This window comes from Acomys minous (assembly GCF_964271855.1).
Source record: "Acomys minous genome assembly, chromosome: 17".
In the NCBI taxonomy this organism is placed as follows: Eukaryota; Metazoa; Chordata; class Mammalia; order Rodentia; family Muridae; genus Acomys; species Acomys minous.
The window spans coordinates 32,859,220-32,884,847 of NC_140500.1; the positions used below are offsets into that span (position 1 = coordinate 32,859,220).

The 25,628-nt window shown below is 48.8% G+C and overlaps 1 protein-coding gene across 7 annotated transcripts in view; it reads left to right on the forward strand.

Annotated features, from left to right (window-relative positions):
• The window catches only part of SSUH2 (ssu-2 homolog), a 257,314-nt gene that overhangs the window by 76,697 nt on the left and 154,989 nt on the right, over nucleotides 1-25,628 (forward strand). For 5 of the 7 annotated variants that reach the window (XM_084766755.1, XM_084766756.1, XM_084766757.1 and 2 more), the window contains exons 7-12: nucleotides 741-803; nucleotides 2,442-2,527; nucleotides 3,632-3,724; nucleotides 4,510-4,615; nucleotides 5,808-5,915; nucleotides 11,302-12,451. In XM_084766755.1, the coding sequence (XP_084622881.1) occupies nucleotides 741-803; nucleotides 2,442-2,527; nucleotides 3,632-3,724; nucleotides 4,510-4,615; nucleotides 5,808-5,915; nucleotides 11,302-11,448 (603 nt within the window). In that variant the 3' untranslated portion in view covers nucleotides 11,449-12,451. Of the gene's footprint in view, nucleotides 1-740; nucleotides 804-2,441; nucleotides 2,528-3,631; nucleotides 3,725-4,509; nucleotides 4,616-5,807; nucleotides 5,916-11,301; nucleotides 12,452-25,628 lie in introns of those variants that run through there. The other 2 variants (XM_084766759.1, XM_084766760.1) reach the window with 1 other exon arrangement.

The following is a 25,628-nucleotide window of genomic DNA, read 5'->3' on the forward strand; positions in this document are numbered from 1 at the left end:
ATTCAGTGAGAGATCTTTCCTCAAAACATAGGCGAGGAGTGAGTGAAGAAGACACTTGACAGCGCCCTCTGGCTTCCATCTATGCACACGCAAGCGTTCGCCATCCACCCCACCCCACACACACCCCACTGAGCTTTTCCTTGGATGCCAGGCGGAGAGTGGGTTGTGTAGAAGTCTGTCTTAGCAGGGAGTGCGGGAAACCTGGTGGCTGACTGACACCCTCATACTGTCCTTGTCTCACAGTCCGCTGTTTTCTCATTAAGACTTGATTTAAGAATGTAATTTGACTCCGTGAGCTCTTATAGTTAACCAGATGTGTAAGAGGTCATAAAAGCATTTCACTCTTTTTCTGCATGGTGTGAAACTTTCGTTCAATGATAGATTTTAGCAGCTAAGCTTCTTGCCTTTCGCACAAACATTGTCCATTTTGTGTGCTCTCAGGGCCCATGTGCATGAGCTAGCAGGTGGCTGCAGATGTCGTCAGCCTTTGTGGTTTAGTCTACCAGGAAACTAGAGAGTGAGCTGGTTGGGAATTCAGGGAATCTGCTTCTTAGCACATGGGAAAACCTGAGCTGGGCTTAGGGATGTGCTAACATGAGGCCTTAGCTTGGCATTCAAGGCCATTTTGGGATCTCTAGCTACCTGCAAGGGCCTTTCCCCCTCTATTTACCCATGGCATCCTACGGTTGGGAGGGATCTTGCTTAAGGACCTCTATCCAAGGAGAACTCTTCCCTTTCAGGAATGTCACAAATGCCATGGGCGTGGCCGCTACAAGTGCAGTGGCTGCCATGGGGCTGGCATGGTGAGTCACTAGTGGGCCATAAGAGTAAGTGATCCTGTGTGAGCGCTGGGGTGGGCACAGGGATGGCAGGGTAGGTAAGAGCATAGAGGCTCCTGTACCAACAGTGTCACCTCGCGTGGGTCATCTTCTCTTTCTAAGTCTTCCATTTCCCACCGTGACTGGGACAGTCAGAATGGGTGCCTCCTGTGACCCCCTCATGCTTGGATAGTTTGGTGTAGACGTTCCTCCCTTTCCCCCTGACAGATTGGGGATCTGCATAGGGCAGGACCCTGTAAAAGAACGAACCATGTTGCTAAAATGCCTTCCCAAGGAAAGATGAAAACAATGTCTATCTCTTCTTCTAAGGTCTCAACCACAAACCCAGGCACAATTCCACCAAAGTTTATTTCTGGAGAACCAATGAACTTACCGGGGTTCTTTTGAAAGCATACATAGGGGTTACTTACGGGGTGTGGATGCTCTTCCTTCAACATGCTGGGCCTGAGGGCTACCCTGCCGGGGGTGAGGGCATGTCTGCATAGCTGGACCCTTTCCTTGTTCACCTTTCCCAGACCTATATACTCTATCGCCCCCTTGAGGCAGAGTTGCATATAACAGGTGGAATAGAGTGGTTGGGTACTCAGGTGAGTCTTGTGACTCTCCTCACCCCTCAGTGAGAGGTGTAAACAGTCAACAACCCCTGCTTGAATGACCTTTGGCAAGGGGGCTCAGCTGATTGCCCCAAGATGGTTGGTGGTCGCTTGGCTGTAAGGTCAATCATTCATGACAGTCCCCTCTGTGGCCGATGGCCAGGAGCCTGTGAGGTAGACACAGAGAGATGAAGTTCAGAGGGCTTCAGAGGTGGGGTGGACGGGGCTAGGATGATTTGCATAGGCTGCTGAAGCATACAGCTACATCCTGGGTTTGCAACGAACAGAATCTGTTGGCTCTGGAAGCTGGAAGTTCAAGCCCAGGCTCCCAGTTGGAGCCTGCTCATCAGACACACACTGATCACTTGCTGTCCCACCTTGCCCCGTCTTTATCAAGGGCTCTGCTGGTTACTCAGCTGCTCACTGTAGGTCCCAGGGGCTGTCCCTGGCCTTTCTCTCCTTTTCATGTCTCCTCCTGCCATTTGCCTCCTGTGGCGTCCTCAGCACCCACTCTACCCCCACCCCGGCTCCTGGTGGTCTTTCTGTCCTTCCCTCCTCCCAAGCTCCCTTCCCTGTCTCCTTTCCCCCTGAGCTTGCCTTGAATGTCAGGAGTCCCCCTCCCCCCCCCCCCCACCTGGGTCTTTGCTAAAAAGGACCAGAATTCTACCCTCACTCTGGTTGTCAGCCACTATGCTCCTGGCTCCATCTAGGCAGTTGGTTGGAAGCAGGTCTTGGGGCCTTGGGGTGGTGTCAAATCAGAGGGGAGAAGCAGGGACCTGTACCTGGCAGGGCTCAAAGCCACGGACCCTGAAGCCACAAGCCACAAGCCACAAGCCACAAGCCACAAGCCACAAGCCATAAACCATAAGCCACAAATCTCTTACCAAGGCTATGGCCCAGGGGAAGAAGAGACCTGGGTCAGGGTCATGGGGCTGGGTCAGAAGCTGGTTTCAGGGTGCCCTGGACCCTGTTTCTGGGAGTCAGCAGCTGAGGCTGGACATGTGCACAGGTGAGGTGTTCGTCCTGCAGTGGCACCAAGCGCAAGGCCAGGCAGCCCCGGAGATGTCACATGTGTTCCGGCTCGGGCAGGCGCAGGTAGGAGTGGGTTTGCAATGGGCGGGGGGAAGCCTGTCTTTTAGGTTTCTTTCTGGTCACTGAGAAGCTGGAAGGGGCACGGTTCCCAATCTCTCTCTCACGGCTGCACCCTAGAGTCTGTGCACGCTGGATGCTCTTGGACTTTGTATGTGGGTGAGCTTGTCTCAAGGCCCCATCAGTGGCATGTGGGGCAGGTGTAAGGATGAAGGCTCTGTTGGGATGTGGAGTAGGGAGGAGCCCTGAGAAAAGCTAGCTGGAGGGACAATTTTTAACTTTAAGCACAGGCTCTGGGCAAAACCTTTACACATCAGAGCAGGGCCTCGCTGGAGTTACTGCTTAGCAAGTTGGTTGACTGACTTAACAGCCTATTACTTCCATCTCTGCTCTTGGCTTTGCATACAGTGGATGGTGACATTTTGTAGCTCATGCCTTCTCACTATTTATAAGCCTTTAAAGGGAAACAGAAAACTACAGGGAGTGAAAATGTTCAAAATCAGGCTGTTTAGTGGTCAAACCTTGCTGGCCAAGCTTGGCTGTACCTTTTGCATGGCTAGTGAAGACTGCATTTTGGTTAGAATTTCAGTTTATTTCATTTTCCAAGTAAAACAGCCCAGTCCAAATTGGCTTTGCCAAAAAGTAAATTCACAGTCCCAAACAACTGTGTAGTCCAAGTCTGGGATGGCATCAGGTCTAGCTGGGTCCAGGTATTTAAAAAGTATTGCCAAGCTGGAGTAGTGAGGGGACCAGGCTAAGCCGCCCAGTGGGAAAGGATACTCAGTTCTAAACTGTTGCAACAACATTCTAAGGTGGCTTTCATTGCACTGACTTGGGTCCATGCTTGTGTTTGTTTATTGTTGCCAGAAAGATGGAGTGAGATCCCAAGCTGGCTACAAAGGGTGGGGACAAAAATCAGAAGAACCAAGTGGCTTAGGTGTGGGAAGGGTAGGCTCCCAGGGAAATACTAGGGCACGGCTATCAGAGGAGGGAGGGTGACAGTGGGCAGGCACATGCCACCACAGTAAGGAAGTCTTCTACTGCAGAAGGTTAGGGGTGGGAGCCCCTAGGGGCCACAAGAACACTGAGCCTTGCTCACTGTGGCCACAGGTGCAGTACGTGCTCTGGGAGGGGGAACAAGACGTGTGCCACCTGCAAGGGGGAGAGGAAGCTGGAGCACTTTGTCCAGCTGGTCATCATGTGGTAAGTGACATCTAGGTGCCAGGCCTGGAAGAGGTGGGGGCGGGGTGGGGGGAATGTGGCTGGTACAGAGACCCTTTTCCTCATGGCGGCTTCCACCAGGTTCAGGAGGGAGCAGCTGTGGGGTAATGGGGTACAGACTGGCTTTGACTCCGAGCTTATTTTATCCTAATTTTTCAAGTTGTTGTTGTTGTTATTATTATTATTATTATTATTATTATTATTATTTTACTTTGTGTGAGGATGAGCATGTTCAAGTGTGCAGGTGCATGTGTAGCAAGATGCTCATCACACAGTAGGCCCGCAGAAAGGGTCTCCTGGGAAACATGTGCAGGCATCTGAGTACTGTGGCCCTCATGCGGAGGTCGGAGGACAGCCTGCAGGAGTTGGTTTTCCCCTTCTACCATATGAGATCCAGATACTGAACTCGGTTTGTCAGTCTTGGTGGTAAGCACCCTTACCTACTGAGCCATCTCACCTCATCTAGCTTTGAGCTTATGCTCCATCAGCATCACCTGCTAGGGGAGCAGTCACCAAGCACCTAATGATGCTGTCCGTACCTGTAGGTCAGCCAGGGATGTACTCCAATCACTCCAAGCCTTTGGTCCTGTGACTGGCCAGGCTAAATACTAGGCAAGCAAAGGTCCATGGGGACTGGCTCCTCCCAGGCCAGGGCACTCAGCTTGGAGAGGCTGTGCACTCCATCCAGCTCCCGCCTTGTACCCATGTAGTGATCATCACACGTAAGCCAGCCGGTTCTCTGCTTCTCTTTCCTCCCTTGCTCCCAGGAAGAACAGCCTGTTTGAGTTTGTGTCCCCACACCACCTCCACTGCCCCGGGGAGCTGCTCGCCAAAGCCAGAGGGGAAAACCTCTTCAGAGACGAGAATGCCATGGTAAGGAGGGTGGCCAGGAAGTTTGCATCCTGAAGACCAGCTGGAGCATCTGGCCCTCTGTGGAGTTTAGGGCAGATGGGTATGATGGGGACAGAGCTGCCCAGGCAGAGATGAGGCCCTGGGGGACTCTGAGGGCAACCTGATGTCAGGACCATGTTGTAGGCTTCATTTTCTTAACCAATATATTTTATTAACAACTTAGTAACCAAGCATACGTCACTTATAACCCGACTAACTAAAACAATAAGAAAAAAGGATTAAAGAACACAATAACAAAACCGTAATGATATCAGTTCCAAGATGATTCTCCTGGTGTAATCAGCAGGATTTCTTCTGCTGGAACCTGGAGTAACCAGAACCTGGAACCTCAGCAGGAGCTGGAGCCCTGAAGCCTTCCCTCCAGCGGTTCTCTCTAGGAGCATCCAGAAGTGCAGCAATAAACCGCCAAAACTATCCCGTCTCCAAAAGCCCCGAGCCCAGTTCTGGGCTCATTTATATATCTCCTCCCAGAGTCTGTTCACGGGATCTTTTCAGCTGGCAACCATCAAGCTTGCACACGAGGTGGTTGGTCTTTTAATGGATTAACCTCACCTGTTCTCTCACAAGACCATTCTGATCCCACACTTGGGAATCATAAAAAACCGGTTTATCTCTCCTTCACCATGAGGTCATCAGCCCCCTGCCCAGGTAGATGGGATGTTGAATGGACGTGGAAAAAGGAATTGGCTGCTAGTGTTATGGGCCAAAGCAGGAGCCGTAAGGGAGACAGGGCTATGGCAGCCTGGGGCATCCCAGGGACTTGAGTCTGTGCCCTCATGCACAAGCTGTATGGGGCTGCCACCCTGCTGCTTGGGGTTCTGCACCATTCATTTTGTTCCTGCCCGGCACACTTGCTTTAGTCCTGGCTGTATCTCGGCTCTTAGCATGACGCCTACCGCACAGTAGGCCCACAGAATGGGTCTCCTGGGAAACATGAGATGCAGGCAGAAGTGTAAGCTCTCTACACCCCCTTTTGTCCTAGACTCCCTGAGCCAATAAGGGGGTGAATGGTGTCTAAAGAGTTTCCCTCGGCTTGCTGCAGTGGCCTTGGAGTCGTGGCCTCCCTCCTCTGGGTCTCCTCTTCTGCCTAGTGGAGTCAGCCCTGGCATCTTCCGTGACTCCAGGTGGGGGTACTCTGTTTGTCTCTCCCCAGGTGTACCCCATTGTGGACTTCCCCCTGAGGGACATCTCTCTGGCCTCCCAGAGGGGCATCGAGGAACACAGTACCACTCTGGCTTCCCGTGCTCGAATCCTTCAGCAGGTGAGGCAGGGGGCACTGAAGATGAGGGCCTGGCTTGGGGATACTTCTCTGGTTACTCCAAGGCGAGGCGGGGCGGGGCGGGGCGGGGTGGGGGGAATTGAGGCTTTACCTTGAAGGGTGAAGGTACAAGAGATCGAGGGCTTGCGGTATGCACAACCCAGGAAGCCTGAGGGCGGAGGTGGTGTGGCTGGAGGGGAAGGCGGGACCATAGTCACCAAGAGAGGGGGCTGGGGGATTTACTCACAGGAAATGAGTTCTAGTGTGATTTTGATTCTAACTCCCTCATATTTAGAGAGCAGAAAGGAAATCCATACCTGGCCTTAGGCCTGTGTACTTAAGTATCTGGGCAGTTTCTTTGGTGGCCTCTAGGTGGCAGTAGTGTCTCCCACTAGAACAACCATCACTGCAGCAAAGAGGGTCTGGAGGGTCTGCTCAGTAAAGCTGTACAACCGTGAGGACTTGAACTCAGGTCCCAAGTACCCACATACAAGTCTTGTTGTAGTCTCCCACAGTCCCTGGGAGAGAGGCAGCTCCTTAGGGCTTACTGCCTAGCTTGTCTGGTTCAGCGAGAGAGCTTGTCTCAACAAACACCAGAGACTAAAAGAAAAAGATTCCTAGTATTGACCTAAGGGAACATCCTGTGCTTGGGGTTGGTGGTGCGGAACCTGGGCCTTGCAGATAGGCCTTAGGTTCTGGGTCTCCTACATCCTCATGTGGTCCTGGGGCAGCTGCATCCTATTTCATCATGGCTGGTTTCTTACCTGAATGCTGCTGTGGGCTAAGGGTTTCCAGGGAGCTAACCTGTGCCATAACAACCTGCTTCCTTCTGTCTTTTCCAATGACCCTGGCCCCTTTCTCTGCATGTGTCTCCTGTTGGAAGGAGAGAGAAGGAAGGATGCATGCCTTGAAACAAACTGAGACAAACTGCCCCCCCACCACCACCCCCAGGATCTGGAGGGGACTTGAGAAGTGAGCTTCAGGCATTGCAAAACCCAAGGGTCAGGTGGTCACTTTAGATGTGCCTCTAAGGCTCGGTCTCCACTCAGCTTTGTGTCGGCACATCCAGATCTTTGCACAAAACCTTCTAGCTTTTCTTCCAGTGTCATAGCAAGACCTTAGAGAGCTAAGAATCCAGGTGTCCCTTGGCCCAATCTGCGCTGTTCTCATAGATGGAAGCTCTGAGAGTTCGGGGAATTTCTTAGGGACACCAGTTCTTTTAGTAGCAATTCTGGTTGTTGGTATAGAGTTTTGGGGGCCTGGGGTGTGGGGTGTGGGACTTGGGGCCTTGTCGGTAGGCAGACTCTGCAGGACACACCCGATTGCACCTGTTTCTCAGCTCTGGCACTCTCTGGGGGCGGGGTTGGAATGCCCCTCCCCCAGAACCTTAGTGTTCATAATGTGCAAGGCTTGGTTCCTGTCTCAGGTTGGTTCTACAGAAGTAGCCCTAAGACATGTTTCTGTCTGTCTGTCCGTCCGTCCGTCTGTCTGTCCGTCCTTCTCTCCCTCTCTCTTTCCCTCCCTTCTCCCCTTCCCTCCTCCTCCTCCTCCTCCTTCTTCTTCTTCTTCTTTTCTTCTCTCTCTCTCTCTCTCTCTCTCTCTCTCTCTCTCTCTCTCTCTGTGACTTACTGAGGAAGGGGGTATTTGAAAGACTGTGGATGAGATGAGAGGGAAACCAAGTCAGATTACATGCTAACCTCAGTCTGATCCTAGAGAGGCTCTGAGCTAGTCATGTCCCAGTGACCACTCCCCTGGAGTCCAGGAGCTGGGCTGTAGCCTTCCTGGCACCGTCTGCCCTGGACACAGAAGGCAGGCTCCATAGCCCTTGGATTTCTTTGCAGAGAATTGGATTATGGGGGGAGGGGCTGCTCGAACCTGGGGCGGGTGCAGCAGCAGGCTGTGAGAAAGTGGAAATAGCGGGGGCAGAGGAACGACTGGTCTCCCAAGGAGCTGGCTTTTGCATGGGCCGAGTGTTACAGCTGCTACCTGAGTAGTCAGTAGCAGAGTCTGGATGCTGGCAGCCCACAGGCTGGGCTTCGCCACCTGTTCCCAATACATGAGTGAGTGAGACGAGGAATAGGAAAAAGCAGAGAAATGAGATTTACTCGATTTGGCACACCAGGAAGAGGCATACATAAAGAAATCTAGTGAACTCCTCCCCCCCGGGTCTGTCTTTGTGGTCCTGACAGGTTTATGTCCTGGGTCCTGGTCAAGGGGTGGTTCTGACCATTATTGACCCATCAGATTTTAGGCTCTCCCCTTTTCTGCAAGGTTCCAGACACCTTGTCTGATGTCCATTCCCAGGAGACATGGTTCTGCTTTGGCTGGCACCAAGATTTCCTCCTCTCTTTCTTCCACATAAGATTCCTGGGGAAAAGTCCATTTTCTTGGGACCCGTTGTATCAATAGTCTGATAGGGAGGAGCACAGTTCCACTCTAGAATATTTCTGTTCCCGCCAGGATGGTTTGTGTTACCTGGGGGAGGAGCCCCAAGTTGAGGCATTTACTCAGGGCCTGGCAGGAGAGCTCAGGAATCCTGAGGGTTGAGGGACAGCATAATTTGAGCAGCTTGGCCATAGTGGTCCCTGTCTGGGGACCATCATACTCCTGGAGTGGATAATGTGTGTCCTTTCATAACCTGCTGCCCTAGATGACACGGCATGTGAGGGCTGGTGTAGCCTCTGTGGTCTTCCCCCCACAACACAGTCTCGTCTCAAGCAACATAATCCACTGCGGAAAAATCCTGGAAAGAATAAAGCAAGGGATGTGCGCATTAAGTACGTTTTTTTTTTTTTTTCAAAGGGGACAGAATGACTGAGGTCACATCCAGGATTCTCTTTTCTAAGTGGCCTTTGGTCCTGGAACCATGATGGTTTTATTCTTGTTACAGAAGGGGGGGGGCGGGGAATCGAGTCATAAGGAGACAGGAGCCACAATGTGCACAGCCTCAGCCACTGCAGACAGGCATCTAGAATTCTCCCCCTTGCAGGATGCAGCCAGGAGGCAAACACACAAGCAGCTAATTACAAGATGAGGACCATCATATAAAGGGCTGAGGACATGGGTGACTTGGGGGCTCAGATTCAGACCTTCTGAGTGTATAACGGACGGAGGATGGAGGACGGAGGGAGGGATGCTGCTGCTTCTTGTAAAATGGTCTAGAAGCCAGAGTGCACCTGACCCTCTGCCCAGGCCTTCTGTGCAGCAGTGTTGGCTCCCACCTTTATGGACCCATTAGTCCTCATTTAGGAGACTTTGCACAGCAGTTTCGGGGGCGGGTGGGAAAAGGAGGGCTTCTGTTTTTAATTTCCAAAACGATCATTTGTACCATTGCTTCTGGCTTATAGACATGACTTAGTTTTAGTATTTCATTTGGTCACCCCAACGCTGAGACAGTCCTGACCGATTTCACAGGTAAGAAAGCCGAGGCCTAGAGAAATGGAGTTCAACACCACTCAGGAAGGGTCACAGAGGTTTTCAATCCCGACTGCGGGCAATATCCTATGTTCCTAGCCTCCCCTCCAGGGCCCTGTCTTGCCCCACTCTTCCTTGGGGACCCACAGGCAGTTTGCAGAGAAATCTAGGCAGCCATATGGTTTCAGCTTCTCCTCCCAGGGCCTCGGAATGACCAAGAGCCACAGGCTGGGGCACTTCTGATGGGAAGTGTTTTCAGCAAGTGAGCACCATTTTCATGGGTTTGGGACCCTAGGCCTAGAGGGGGATATGGAGGCAGCGTGAGCAAAAGGCACAGGGCAGACCACAGACATACCCTAGGGAAGTGTCTCTTCAGCATCAGGAGCAGGGACACCTGTATGCCAACTATGGGCTTCCTTTGTCAAGAGCCGAATAGGACCAGGACCCAAGGAGACAGGGAACCCCCACAGGAGCCCCAGGAGCCCCGCTTTCCTCCTCAGCACATCTGGGGATTGGGACGGTTGTGATCTGAAGAATGGGCCAGTGGCGAGGGACTGGGGCAGGCTCTGTGGGGGAGAGGGGCTTTTCTTTACTCTTATGGGGAGGTTGTTTAGGAAGAGGAGGATGCTGGGAGGAGAGCTAAGCTTGGCATGGGGACTGCTGAGTGTGAGGATCCCAGGCTTGAACCGTTTGATGTTCAGAACCTGAAGTCTCACGGGCCTCGTTTCTCCATCTGCAAAAAAGAGAACATTTGAGAAAGACTCCTCTGAGGCCATGTGGACACACAACTGTGATGGTGGCAGAGGGACATCTGAGCAGATAAACCTGATAAAATCCACCAAGCGTCGATATTTCTTTAACATTTTATGTTAAAACAAACAAAAAAAAATGAGCAGCACATTCTCTATGGTTGTGGGGAGAGCGGGGACTGCCTCTGACATGAACTCTGGTACCCCCTATTTGACTATTTCTCCTTGGTGGGGAGGCCTGGTGGTACTCAGAGGAAGGGGAAGCAAGCTATCTGGATGAGACCTGATAGGCTGTGGTCATATGGTGGGGTAGAAGGTCCTCTTCTGTCACAGGTCTAGGGGAGGGGAATAGGGTGAAAGAGGGAGGGGGAATGGGAAGATACAAGTGAGGGGATAACAGATGGGATATAATCTGAATAAATTATTTAAAACATAAAAATAAAAAAAATGAAAAAAAAAAAAACCCCAGCCAAATCAAAATCAAAATTGGTATGCCACTCCAGATATCTCTATGGTGGCCTGGATATGTAAGTGTTGAACGCAACCTTGTTCTCCATCCTTATCCGATGCCTCATGGAGACATTTATGCTCCTGGAAATGTCATGTGGCTCCCTTGAAGTCCTCTGGGAATGCCAATGCCTCACTCCTAACATCAGACAGTGGCTGAAGGTAAATTAGTTTTTCCCAGGACCTAGGCCATGGGAAGGACCAGCGATGTTAGTTGTAGTTGTTAGCTTGACGTACTCTAGGATCACCTGGGAAGGTGGCCAGACTGGCCAGTGGACATGGCTGTGGGGATTGTTGTGATTATGCTCATTGAGATGGTAAGCCCCGCCCACTGTGGGCGGCACCATTCTGTAGGCTTGAGTCCTGGACTTTGTAAGTGTAGAGATGGAAGGCAAACATGAGAAGGCATGCATGTATTCATTCTCTCTCTGCTATGTCAAGTTCCTGCACCAACACCCCCTCCCCCCACCTTCACAGATGGACAGTAACCTGGAGTTATGAGCTCAAATAAACCCTTTCTCCCCTGAGTTGCTTCTGGTTTGGGCATTTTATCACAGCAGCCGAAATGGAACTAAAACAGGAGCATAGCAGGAGATCTGGAATGGGCAGATCTGGGACATCCTGTGTGCATCAAGCTCTGCACATTACCCCACAAGCCGTGGGGCCCTGATGCTGCTTGAGTGCAACTCTGAGGTGTGTTTGGCCATTTGTTTTCTCAGCGCCAGACCATTGAGCTGATCCCCATCACAGAAGTTCATTACTGGTACCAAGGAAAGACGTCTGTCTACTACATCTATGGCACCGACCACCAAGTGTATGTGGCTGACTACCCTGAGCGATACTGCTGTGGATGCACCATCCTCTGATAGGCACAGCTGTCCCCAGACTCCACTGGTCACATTCGACAAGGGAACAGCAATGCTCTTTGAGTTTAGTTATATTGGTGATATCGGACAACACCAAGCAGATCTCGGAAGTCTTTCTGAACAATCTGTTAATCATCTGTCAAGACTCAACTCTTGATGGAGCATGTTTGGTAGAGCCCTACAAGAATTCTCCTAACCAGATTCCTTCAGAGTAATGGGGAGATGTAAGATGAATGGAGGCTCTGCCTCTCTCCTCCAACCCAGTGCCCCTGTCTGTGTATGGGAACTGGTATCACTGATCCAGTTTGGATTCTTCTATGAGCCTTTGGCCACGTTCAGCATTTTAGGAGTTGAAAGATGCTCACAGATCATCTTCCACTACAGCACCTTTGCTTCCTATCCTTTGGGCTGGAAACACTGACATAGCCACAGTTGGAACGGTTCAATGTACTCGCAAGGTCTGAGGCTTCCCCCCTGGAGGTTAGAAGGCAGGGGTTGTCCGAGGATGGGCACCCTAGTCATCTGAAGCATGACTTACGGAAATGTCTGCTGGTGGATGGGAAGCTGCCCACCAGGCTTACTGCCATGTAATCTGGGCTTCCTCACAACATGGCCAGGTTATACGGTGGCTGCCATTCGTGAGTACTGTGATGGCTGATGTTGACTGTGGACTTGCCAGCATTTAGAATCACCCAGGAGCCAAGCTTTTGGGTATGTCTACGAGCAAGTTTCTAGATTAGATAAACTGAGGTGACAAGGCCCATCTTGACTGTGCACAGCACCACCATGGGCTGGCGTCTTGGACTGAGTTAAAAAGGAGAAAGCGAGCCGAGCACCGCATTCATCTCCTGCTTCCGAACCCCAGATGCAATGTGACCAGCTGTCTCATGCTCCTACTGCCATGCCCTCCTCACTGTGACAGACTGAACCCTTGAATTATGAGTAAAAAGAAAATAAACCCTTCCTTTCGTAAGTTGCTTTTGTCAGGCACTTTGCCACAGAGAACATGAACGAGGCAACAATAGAGGTCTGTTCCCAAACTTCAGGAAATCAAAACAAAGTATTGGGGGTGATGGAAGGATGTGGGTCTAGTTGCTGATCCCTATCATGGGCTCATGGAAGGGGTTTTGCAGAGTGTTTTGGGGGTAGATGTGGTTTGGGACATCAGAGGATGCGAACTGGGTCCACTGGTGAAGCTGGGCAGGCAGAGGGCGCTCCCTGTAGACCTAAATGCTGGCTCAGCTTTGGAAAGTGGTACAGGGCCAGGAAGGTCTCTATGCTCCTGACTATAGGGAGCCATTGGGCTGTCGTCCTATGGTGCCTGTCCTCAACTCAGAACAGCCACTGTGCAGAAGCAGTGGCCACTGGATCTGTTCCCAGGCCTCTCTCCTGAGGCCCATGTTGTATTTTACCACTTATCCATGCCTCACCCTTCTAGAATTTAAGCCCTGGAAGGGTGACTTGGGAGAGGCATGGGGTACACAGATATGCAGAGAGTTTGTGTCCTCTCTGCTACTGTTTGGGCCCTGGATTTCCCCATTTCAATTTGGCCACTTAGTTCCTGAACTTGGTGAGCCATGCATTGGCAGATCCTGATTGATAGCCTGGAAACCCTGATGGGAGCAGCAGGCTTCAGAGTGGGCTGGGTAAAGTGCTGCCAGCTCTCTCAGGACCAGGGCTGCCGAGCCCAGTGGGAACTTGGCTGGGAAGTCAAGGGATGGGAACCCTGAGGCTGAGTTGAGATTGAATCTGGTGCTTTCCATACCCAGACTTTGGCTCCTTCTCTGGCTGCCTGCTGCCAAGTCCATAAGCTCTACAAGGCTGAAGGGACACACTTTTAGATTGAAGTGCATTAGGGCACGGGCAGCAGCTGTTCCCTAGGGACAGAGCCTTGTGGTGGCAGGTCCTATTTCTTTCTGCCGGAGCGCCACCATGCTCTAGCACAGAGACACTGGCTCTGCACTAACAATAAGCCGTTTGGCAACTTATGCTCCCATGCACCTTGTCCCACTCTGGTGACCCTCATTGTAGACGCTTCTGCCCCATCATGGTGGAAAATTGGCTGCTATGATAAAAAGGAATGCTGTTGGCATTTGATGCATGGAGTGGGGTGTGGGGGATGGGGTCAGAACTCAGTTCATGAATGAAGCTGGTGAGATTTCCGAGACCATGGGAGAAAACTCTAAGCAAACAAGACAAGAGTCTTGTAATCTCTGTTCCTCCAGAGCATGGGTTGTTCTCGGAATGTGCTCTTCTTGCCCCTGCCATGTGTAGTATAATAGGCATGGGCTTTACTCTGGATTACCCATCGTCTTACCCACTACTATTCTGAATGATGTTTCCAAGCATGAGTTTTCCTGTATACAGTCTGTATACAGCCTGAACTCATATGACCTTACTTAACACTCAAGAATACACTCAGACTCCTAATTTCACGATGCTCTGAAGAAAGTCGGCTATTGCATGAGACTAGTCCACTTCATTTTTAGGCTTCACTCTCCCAGAGTGGTAACAGAAGATAGGTAAGAAAAAGTTCAGTTGCTAATCCCATGCCAAAGCCATCTTCTTTACCTCATGCATATCCCACTGATGTTGAGATTGAATATTAGTAAATGCAGAAACCTTCCCAGCTAGTTCTTCACAGGATGCTTGTTTCCCACATACCTTGTTTGAAATATCTAATTTCATACACACACACACACACACACACACACACGTATATACATACATGTGTGTATACATATATGTATGTGTGTGTGTGTGTGTGTGTGTGTGTGTGTGTGTGTGTGTAGAAACACATGCATTTTTCTAAAGGGACTTCTTCTCATTTCACTTAAAGATTGAGTGTAAGTGGGCTTTTGTGTTTCTTTTTCTCTTGCTCTAACAAGATAACCAATAAGCTGTAGCTTCAGGGAAGAGAGATTTAGTCTGGCTTTCAGTCTGAAAGGACACAGTCCAACACATTGTGGCTGGAGCAGCCAGAGGGTGTGGTGATATCACCTGTGAGACAAGAAGTAGAGAAATGGGGCTGGGAGATGAGGCAGTTCCCAGCCCATAGGGTCCACCCTTCTCCAGTGAGGACCCGCCTCCCTAAGGGTTCCACACCCTTCCAAAACAGCACCCCAGCTGAGGACCAACCATTCAAGCATAGAAGCCTGGTGTTAGATGTTTCATACTCAAACCATAATGGCCATGGGGGGAGGTTATTTGGACACGAGAAGAAAACATCTGCTGTTTAAGGCTGACATCCAGTGGCTCATCTATGCTATTGGCACGGGAACTCAATAAGAACATTTTAGCTGGAAGAAAGTGCCTTCAGAGGGACACTCAGCAGTTGAGCAGGGGGAGAGAGAGAGAGAGAGAGAGAGAGAGAGAGAGAGAGAGAGAGAGAGAGAGAGAGAGAGAGAGAGAGAGAGAGAGAAATGGGAGGAATGGGGGGCTACCTTGCCTTTTAGGTCTGGGCCCCCTGTTCATGGTGTGGTCTGCAGCTATTCCTTCCTCAGACCCCTCTGGAACCCCTGCCCCCAGAGATACTCCTTGACGTCTCTCCTTGTGACTCCCAACCTACTCCAGTTGACAATGAAGATCTGCCTTCACAGCCAGGCACATAAAGGTTGAATCAAACAGATCTGTGGGTAGGGGACATCCTTTCTTCTACTCACTTTGAACCTTCATGTCTAGGAGCCCAGCTGAACACATCTAGGTCAGAGTTGTGTGTGTGTGTGTGTGTGTGTGTGTGTGTGTGTGTGTGTGTGTGGTGTGTTTGTGTAACTTGCTGAGTTCAGTTAATATAGACTGACTTTGTTGGCTTGGTCTTGGGTAAGTAGCAATGGCTGCTGTGAGATCCAGAGTGCAACGGCCTTGTCACCTCCAGAAGACAGCACTTCATTCCAGGCTGACTTGGAACTCGTACTTCCTCCGTCTCTTCAGCGTATCCTGCCAGCTTGCAGCACCACAGCTGGCTTTGTTGGGTATTAAAATAATAACAACTCTCAGCTTGTCATGGCGCTTTGTGACTGTAACAAAATACTGAAGGCAACTCACTTTTGAAAGTGATAAGGTTTATTTAATTTTCAGTATGGGGATTCAAGGTTCAAGCTGGAGGGATATTGCACTGACTTGGCATGTAGTGGAGATTTATGCCTTCAAATAGAACAGAAGGAGGGCAAAAGCAAGGTCCCCACAATACCCTTCAAGGACAATACTTCCAACGACTTGAGAACTGCCCGCTAGGGCCTACCTCCTAAAGGTCCTACAACCTTCTCATAGCACCACCCTGTGGGCCAAACTTTTGGTGCTGATCTTGTGTAACAAATAGCACAGTGTTAAGTCTCAGTGCTGGCTCCCTATGGCCAGACCTCTCCAAGCCTCAGTTTTTCCTTTCTTCTTCCTTCCTTTTTTCCTTCCTTCCTTCCTTCTACAACAGTTTCATACGTGCCTATAGTGAATGTTAATTGTCTTCACTCCAGTTACTCTCTCTCATCCCCCTCCCTCTCCTGAGGAAGCCACTCTTCCCAGGCAGTTTCCCTTCTGCTGTCACTGTCTCTATTTTGTGTGTGACCCACTGGATTTAGTTAGGGTTTCTTTCTTGAGTTTGGGTGGAACTTGCCTATTGACCGGCAACTTACCAGTGGCTACACCACTGAAACAAACGAGTCCTCTTCCTCCAGCCACTATCAATAGTCCCTCAGGGAGGGGCGGGACCTCATGAGCCCCCTCCCACCCACGATGACCTGTCTAGCTTCATGCACGTCTTGTGTGGATGACCACAGAAACAATGAGTTCGTGAGTGCGATGGCCATACCATGGCCAGAAGGCAGGTTTTTGTAGCATGGCTTCTCATTTTCCTACTACTACATCCTTTCCACTTTATCTGAGATGGTCCCTGAGCCATAGAGGAGATGATGTAGATGTTCCTGTTTATGGTGGACTACTTCACCATCATTTGTTCTTGGCATGCTGACCAGTCTGAGTTTCTCTCTTAAGTGCTGTCTACATTAAGAAGTTCCTCTGAAGGACAGCAGGATACCAAGAAAAGACTTGATACCCTATGAGCATATATAGGGGGAAGAAGTCCCCCTCAGTCACAGTCATAGGGGGAGGGAGGAATGGGAGGATACAAGGGATGGGATAACACTTGAGATGTAATATGAATAAATTATGAATATGAATATGTAATATGAATAAAATATATTTTTAAAAAGAAGTTCCTCTGGAGGAGGCTGGCAGGAACATGCCTCTACAGGGTAAGGCAGTTGGGCAATATGCCTATTTAGCAAAATAATAGTATTAGGCCCCCTTCTATAGCTCATGACCGCCTCATCCCTGATCTTTTTGACCAGATTTTAAGTATGGGTTCCTTTATGCAGAGTTGGCCTCAAATCCAATTTGAAAGTAGTTGGTGACCCCCGTCATAGGCATGCCACTATTCACCAATGGGCACAGCTTGCCTGGTGGGTCAGTATTACTCCCTACAGGACGCATCATTGGGTACGATGTTGATGACTTTTTTCCTTCAGCACTGTGCATAGCACCTTCTGATGCTCAGAGCTAGCTTGAGATATCTGTGTCCTGTATCTAAAGTGTGTGGCCAGTGTCTTCTGCAAAAGGATCTTATCATCCAGTTCTGGTGGGCTACCAAAATAAGCTTCAATAGCCTGCATGGGTTTTTTTTTTGGAGGGAGAGCACTGAGACCTCCATGATCAACAGTGCTTAGGGAGGTATTTTCATTTAATAGCCCATGGCTTCTAACAGAAGTATTATCTACCCACACAGGGCACCTCTATTCAAATTACTATTTCTTCATTTTTAAAATACATTTTAAATAAACATATAAAATAGTAGGTTTCCAATGCTTCCTTATTTGTGGTTGGTTACCTCACCTCCTTTCCCTTCCCTCCACTTAAACTTTTACATCTAAGTCTTCCAGCCCTCTTATTTTATATCGTATATGTTATCCTCTCAAGCCTCAGGTTTTTTTCCTGTGGGATATTAAATGGCTCTCCTCTAGATGGCTGTGTGTGTGTGTGTGTGTGTGTGTGTGTGTGTGTGTATTTTGGCATGAGGTCAAGGGAACAGGGGAGCTCATACAAGACTCCAATATTCCAACTACAGAAAAACATCCCAAAACCCAAGTGGTCAGGCCACATCTTTGTCCACCAGGGGGCAGCAGATGCTCACACTTGAACCCTGCCTAGCACTTGTTTGGTTTTCCGATGCCAGCCAGTAAACTTGCAAGCTTACTGTATTTACAGTTTCGCCAGGTGCCAACCACCACTGGGGCCATTTTGTAAGGGTGACACTTAATGCTTTACCATGCCTTTGGCTTTATGAACTGTGAATTTCATAGAACAGGAAGAAATTGAAGCCCAGATTGTTTTAAAACCTTATCCCAGGGCCCCACTTTAACCCAAGGCTTGGTGGGTGAACCTTGGGCAGGAAGCCACTGTGCCTGCTCTCAGGTCATCAGGAACAGTGGAGATTGTAAGGAGACCCTGGGTGGCAGCTACTGGCTGGAAGTGGACTGACTGGCCTTTATGGAGAGAAGTTTTGGGTTTACTTTGCTTCCTGGCACAGTAGGCTGAGCCCAGTTCACCCCCTGAGCCACTCCCCAGGGTAGAATACTATCCTTAAATTTCTGTTTCTGTCATTGTATAGACAGAATAGAGTGACTAATGACATGCTGGGGAGAGCTTTTTGCTGCCTGTCATTTGTGGAATAGTCTCACTTACAATACCATGTAGTATGTAAGGTGCTCACACACAACATGCTTGGTCCCCAGCTGGTAGCTCTATTCTGAAAAGTAGGGTCTTGCTAGCAGAAACCAATGGCTAGGGGCAGGCCTTCCAATGTTACACTGGCCCTGGTGGCCATTCCCCACCACACTGTTTCCTGGTCTGCAGTGATGGGAACAATCTCTGCCTCACTCTCCCATCACCGTGAAGGGAGACGCTCTGCCATGTTTCCCACACCACGATGCACTGAAACCCTCTGCAACCGTGAGATCAAGCTTCCTCTGTCAGGTGTTGTATGCTACAACAACACAACGCTAACTAACATGGTCAGTTCTCCTGGGGAAATGTAGGTGCTACGTCGTGCAGAGAGGGGACACAGACAGCAAAACAACCAAATGGCCGGCCTAGTGTTTGCGTACACGCTGGACTCTGGGTGTCCCCAAGTCTTTCACTGGAAGGCAGTAAGTCTGCACTAGCTCAAGGTCACACATGAACTTGGTAAGACACCGCCAAGGCTGGGGGGCGGGGTTTCTGTGAGGATACAGGGGGTAGTCAAAAAACTTTCTGTCTACTCTGGCTGCCATCCGGCATGAAGCTGGTGGGGAACATCAGGGTCTTGGCGTCACTTCCTTCTCTATACCCTCCATGCCATCCCTCAGTGATCAGATTGTCCCTAGAAGATGCTGAGGGGGAAAAAAAAGACATGGGTGTTTCTAAGGGACAGAGTGCTCTCTTCCTTGTTGTAAAACGTAGTGCGTGTGCATGTGTGTTTGTAGGGGCAGTGCACATGCACTTGGAAGCCAAAGGTCAATCCTGTGTGTCTTCTTTGATCTTAATTTTTGAGACAGAGGCTCTCATTATACTCATAACTCACTGGTTGGCTAGACTTGCTAGTGAGCTTAGGGAGCTGCCTGGCCCTGCTTGCCTGGTATTGCCTTACGGGTTCTCAGCCATGCTGGACTTCTTACATGGATGTTGGAGATTGGGATTAGATATTCATACTTGTGTGGCAAGCATGTACTTTACCAACTGAGCCACCTCCCTAGGCTCAGGATACACTCTTAGAAAGCGAGTGAGGACAGCCAGGCTGCGGAAGCCTGTGTGACCTCACCTTAGGTGTTGGTGTATAGATGTGGGCAAGTGGCTTTGAGTCTGTGGCTGTTTGTAGGCGTGAGGGAATCTGAACTCTCACTGGGAAACAGATATGATCTGATCATAAAAACATGAAAATCCTCCCAGCACCAAGCATCTGTTTATTTTTCTCATTCCTCCAGCTTGGCTCAGAAAGCATTCTCTCAAAGGAAGATCTGCTCAGTGGCTGCCCCTCACAGCAACAGCAGAGGCCCACCTTGGCTTTGCCCTGGCGCTCGTCTCTGCAAGTGGAGCAAATGATCCATGAAGGCATGGGATTTGTATTGACAGGCACATGTTTCTTCAGATCAATTAGGGAAAATTATGATTGCAACACTCCCCAAGCAGGGGCTTGCAGATAATAAGGGTTTAAAGCATGGGAACGTGAATGACAAACATGTAAAATGAGATGAGAAAGCTGCTTACCAGATGGCCTCCTGGGAGGGGACTGCAGAGTTGGGAGAGATGGTGGGGTGATGCCTTGGAACAGAGGGCAGATGCTTTCTACATGGTTCTGCATAACCAAGGAAGAAGTTCAAAGTGAGAGGGAAATAGACTTAAGCAAAGGGGAATGCTGCCATGAAGGAGACTGGTGCATTAGGTGGTGACCTTGAGGGGCACTCACGGTGCTGGATACAGGGTGCACACTGTCAGCAGAAATCTTCAAGGAATTCCTGGATGCATGGGGCGGCGTGGTGGTGGTGGTAGATCTAGACTATTTGTACTCTCTCTACCCTGCCTCTAGGTCAGCTCTTTAGTTTTTCCTATTTCCCTGTGGGCTCCAAGGCATCTTACTTGGGCTTCCCCATCTTCTGATTTCCTTAGGTTTGGCCAGTGAGCTGCGGCTTTTGAGTTTAGCCAATGAAAAACTTCCTTTGGGCTTAACCAGTAGGAAGCTTCTATTGTGTTTGACCAATGAGAAACTTCCTTTGCGTTTGACCAATGGGATGCTCTCTCTGCTTTTGACTAATAAGAAGTGTCATTTGAGTTTGGTTGATAAGCCACTCTGTGTCTGACCAGCAGGATGGCTATGCACGAAAAGTTTGTATCTCTTCTTCCAAAATCATAGCTGACATCCTAACCCCAAATATGGTGTATTAAAGTATTAAAGAGGTGACACCTTAGGGAAGTAACTAGGTTCGGTGAATGAGAATAAAATTTGTCAGCAGGTCTCATCAAGGTCTTGGCTACCCCATCCATGTCCCAGCTCCACCTCTAGCTCTGCTCCCACCTGAAAGCCATTCTTCAATGGATCCCTAAGGTGAGCCCAGTGCTTATTAACAACCACGGACAATGTGGACGAATTTCTCTGGCTCCAAGGGTAGTATATGCTTGGTTTCTGCTTTCCAGATGTTTCTCCCCTCTGGGGCCCATTTCACCACTCTTGGGAAAGTGATATGATGACCTTGGACTTGAGGCCCAAGGAAGCGCAGGGGAGCTTTGGCAGCGTGATGGTGTGTTGGTGCCAAGCACTTCGTGGAGCCACTGCGCCTTGAGTTCGCACATCTGCCCCACAGCTTGCTCTGAGTGACGCCTGAGCAGCCAACTGCTTTTGGAGGAGAACGTACAGAAGGTCAGGGGAGGGTTTTGTGATGTGTAGATGGAAGGAATGGTGAGCACTCACTAGCCCTGAGTCTGTGCAGGCCGTTCATGCAAAACTCCGACAGACACAGCCTTGCTGAGTCTCCGTGTTCCTCTGTGTGTTGGTTGGTTAGCCTGGGTGTCAATATGTTCCAGGGTATGGAGATATATCCCAATTTATGTCCATGGCACTGTCTACTTGCTGGGTGGTGAATTCCTGTTCTTACCTGTTTTACTTTTAACTTGCTTCTACTTACATCCGTGCTTGGAACCTACTTAATGAATTATTAGTGGAAGCTGCTGAAACCCAGGGCTGCTTGCTGGGGGCATGGCTCAGTGGCTGAGAGTGCTTGTCTAGCATGATCACATGCAGAGTTCTGCGGTCTCTCAAACAAGTTTTCTCTCTGTCACTGTCCTTTTATATCTTATCATTTGTTACAGTTAGGTGTGACTCATGTTGCTAGTAAATCAAACATCTGGTTACGGTCTGCAGGACTTTTAGTTTGGAATTATCCAGCGTTTGTGGAACATGGTTCTTTTTCTTGAACATAGGACAGTTCGAGTTGCTGGATGGGCTGCCCTTCGGGTGTGGAAACAGCCTGAGGGAGGAAGGATGCGGTATCTTGCACTTGAGTAGAGGAGCCTTGGGCTCCAGGTGATATATTTCCTGTTTTATCTATGGTTTGAAAGCAGTGAAAGCTGTTGGAAAATGAGCTTTCTGGGAATTCTCTCTACTCATAAGCAGAGGAAGTAGAGAGGAGGAGGGTTTGTGTGAGACAAAGCCTCCTGAACTTGGGGCATCTGAAGCAGCTGCTGAGGCATCTACACTGCTGCTCAGAACCACTGGTGCCCTCCACATATGGCTATTTATTCCCTCACTCTCACATTTATCATTCTTCTGCCCAGAAAATTAATCAGGCGTACTTGCTGTATCATAGCGCTCCACACGTCAGCTCAAGTGTGCTCCACCAGGTACTTTTGTTGAACTGTCTGTCCTCCGAGTTTTTCCTTCATTGGTTCACTCAGAACTGTCATTGTTGATGTCTATAGAGGAACTCCAATAGGTGCAAGGAGTTCATATGAATCTTATGGGTGGTGGGGTCCCTTTAAAAGACTTTGGTAGACAACTAAAGTGCTGGGACTATGCAGACAATGCTGGTGGCTTAGAAATGATGGCTTAGTTTCCATGTGAGTAAAGGGAGACAGGAGGCAGGCAGAATGCCTAAGTATTCCTGAAGCCCAGAGAAGGAACAGGGATGGCTAAGCTGGGTCATTGACTGAACCAATGACAGAGGATGGCAGTGAAGAGCTTGAGATCCAACCATAAACCCTCATGGTTTACGCTGCTTACGTGGGCAAGTGGCTGGGCCTCACCAAGGCTGTTTCATCATCTGTGAGACAGCTTGATGACAGAACCTCTGCCTGTGAAGTGCCCACCAAGACAAGTGGAGAGATGCCAAGCACAGCATCTGACTCATGGTGTTGGGTAAATATGACCACCTCTTGGTGGTAACAGTAATAAAAATAATAATAATGTGTTAGTGATGGTGATGGTGTTTGATGGTGTTGATAGTTATGAGCATTTTGATGAGGACAATGATGTTAGTGGTGATGGTGAAGATAGTCATGAGATGGTGATAGAGATGGTGATACTAGTAACAATGGATAATGATGATAAGAAACTGATGGCAAATGTGGGGATGTAGTGAGGAGAGTGATAATATTGATGGTTTTGATGATGGTGATAATGATAAGGTGATGCTATAGTAAGGGTGGTGATGATGGCTGTGGTAGGGTAGGATGATGCTGATGATAGTGAGAATGATACTACTGGTCGTTATGGTGGTGCTGATGGTGAGGATGAATGATGGTGGTGATAGTAAGGATGGAGATGATGCTGATAATGATGATGGTGGTTATGGCAGTTTGGATAGGAATGGCCCTCATAGGCTCATATATTGAATGCTTGGTCACCAGGGAGTGGCACTATTAGGAGGCCTGGCTTTGTTCGAGTAGGTGTGATCTTATTGGAGGAAGTGTGTCACTACAGGTGGGCTTCGAGATTTTCAGAAGTTCCAGCCAGGCCCAATGTCTCTTTCCCTCTTCCTGCTGCCTGTGGATCTGGATATAGAGCTCTCAAGCTCCCTCTCGAGCACCCTGTCTGCCTGCATGTTACCATGCTTCCCACCATGGTGACAATGGAATAAGCCTCTTAACTATAAGCCAGCTCCTGTTAAATAGTTTCCTTTATTAAAGTTTCCATGGTCATGGTGTCTCATTACAGCAAAAACCCCTAACTTGCACAGTGGTGATGGTGCTGATGGTGCTGGCTGTGGATACAGTGATGAAGCTGATGGTGATGGCAATAGGATAGTGAGGATGACGGTGCCACTGAATTTGTGTTGCAACCTGTGCTTCAAGTCAGATCTAGCCATCCATTTTCAATAAACCAATTAAAAGTGTACATACTTTCCACTTTTTTTGGAAATCTCTGTGAAATCTCTTTCAGAGAGGCACGTTCTACCTTTGCTGCTGCCCTTTCTTTCTTCCAGCATGAGAACCGTAGGGAATTTTCACTTCTTTTGAGCTCATTGTTTCAATAGTCTGATAGTCAGATTGAGAGGCATGGCATCTCTCTGGAATATCTTCATTTCTGCCAGGCTGGCTTGAGTCAATCACTGTAACTGTGAGAGAGGATCAATGGACAATGAAAGAAACCATATGCATGGCTCCCAGAATTCTTGGTGACTAAGGAAGGCCTTTAAATAAATACAAATTATGTCCATGTTATCCTAGGTGTCTTAGGAAGAGACACCATGACCACCACACCTCTTCTAAAGACAAAAATTTAGAAGGGGCTGCCTTACAGTTTCAGAAGCTTAGTCCATTATCATCACAGAGGGAAGCATGATAACATCCTGGCAGACATGTACTGGTGCAGAAGCTGAAAGCCCTACATATTGATCCAAAGGCACAGCAAGAGACTGTGTACCACACTGGGCAGAGCTTGAGCATAGGAGACCTCAAAGCCTGCCACCACAATGACATACTTCCTTCAACAAGGCCACACCTACTGCAACAAGGCCACATCTAATAGTGCCACTGTTTATGGGCCAAGCATTCAAACACGATAGTCTATGAGAGCCTTACCTATTCAAACCACTACATTCCACTCCCTGCCTCCCATAGGCTTGTAGCCATAACATAATGCATGCAGTTTAACTTCAAAAGTCCCTACAGTCTATAAAAGTCCAAAGTCTCTCCTGAGATTCATGCAATCTCTTAACTGTAATCCTCTATAAAACCAAAATAAAAGACCAGATACTGTCAACATAGAATGGTATAGCATATACATTGCCATTCCAAAGTGTAGAGAATGGAGCATAGTGAGGAAATACTGGACCAAACCAAGACCAAACATTGGATTTCTATGTCTTATGTCAAACTGCTCTTCAGATATCTCCTTTCAACTTTGTTGACTTCAACACACTCCTTTCTTTGGGCTGATTCTATTCCCTGTTAGCAGGTATCCCATGCCTCTGGCATCCCTAACATCTGTGGTCTCCAAGGCAATCCAGATTTCACCTCCACAGCTTTACACAATTGCCTCTCTGAGTCTGCATACAGGGACACTCCTGCCATATGCCTGGCCTCAGTGACTTTCTTTAGTTACAGAGGGAGATTCCATAACCTCTTTCTTCTACTCTTGACTCTAAATCCAGAATCCTGTGGCTAAGCTGTCAAGTTCTGCTGCTTTCTGTGGCTCCAGCCTCCCTTATGACTGTCTCATTCAGTTGCATCTTTACCAGCTTTCTGTTTTTGATGGTTTCCTTCACTGCCCAAGCTTAACTGTTCTGCAACTTGCTTTGTAGACCAGTCTGACGTTGAACTTAGAGATCTGCGTGTCTCTGTCTCCTGAGTGCTGGGATTAAAGGCATTTAACACCACCTCTGGATCTAAACAGCTCTTTATTTTTTTCCCTACAAGATGGAAGCTTAATTGGTTTGGATCTTGCCCTGAGGTCACATCTTCCATTATCTCATTTAATATCTTTAATCTGTTTATCTCTTTGACTACAGCATTTAGCTTCATTCTACTTCCTGGTGCCCATTTTTTTTTCTTGAACTATATATTTTGTATTTTTGCTTTCTCAGCTTGGTCCTTTTTATCAAAATGCTCATCATAAGAATGAACAGTTGTAACCATACAATAGAGTCTATACTAGGCTGTTCTGAGATTTTCTTTGTCAATGCAATTAATCTGACAGTTCTACATGTTGATCTGAAGGCAGCAGCAGGAGACTGTGTGTCACACTGGGTATAGTTTGAACATAGGAGACCTCAAAGCCTGCCCCCACAGTCACACACTTCCTCCAACAAGGCCACATCTACTCCAACAAGTCCATTCCTCCTAAAAGTACCACTCCCTATGGGCCAAGCATTCACACACATGAGTCTGTGGTGATCATACCTATTCAAACCATCACATTGAGCTTTATCGGAACTAAGGAAGCTGGGTAGAGTATCCCATGGGCTCTTTTCACCTGCACAGCCCTTGTGTGCTGTCTCTTGTGCCAAGTGATGCTAAGAAGCATCAGGCAGGGTTCATAGCAGCTTCAGTAGATCTGCCTTCAACTTGTCTGTTTCCTCAGGATTTGCCTAAGACTTGGCTTGTCACTAGGTGGCATTTCTTTTCATTGTCTTACAGTATATGTAAGTAATCCCATCAATAGG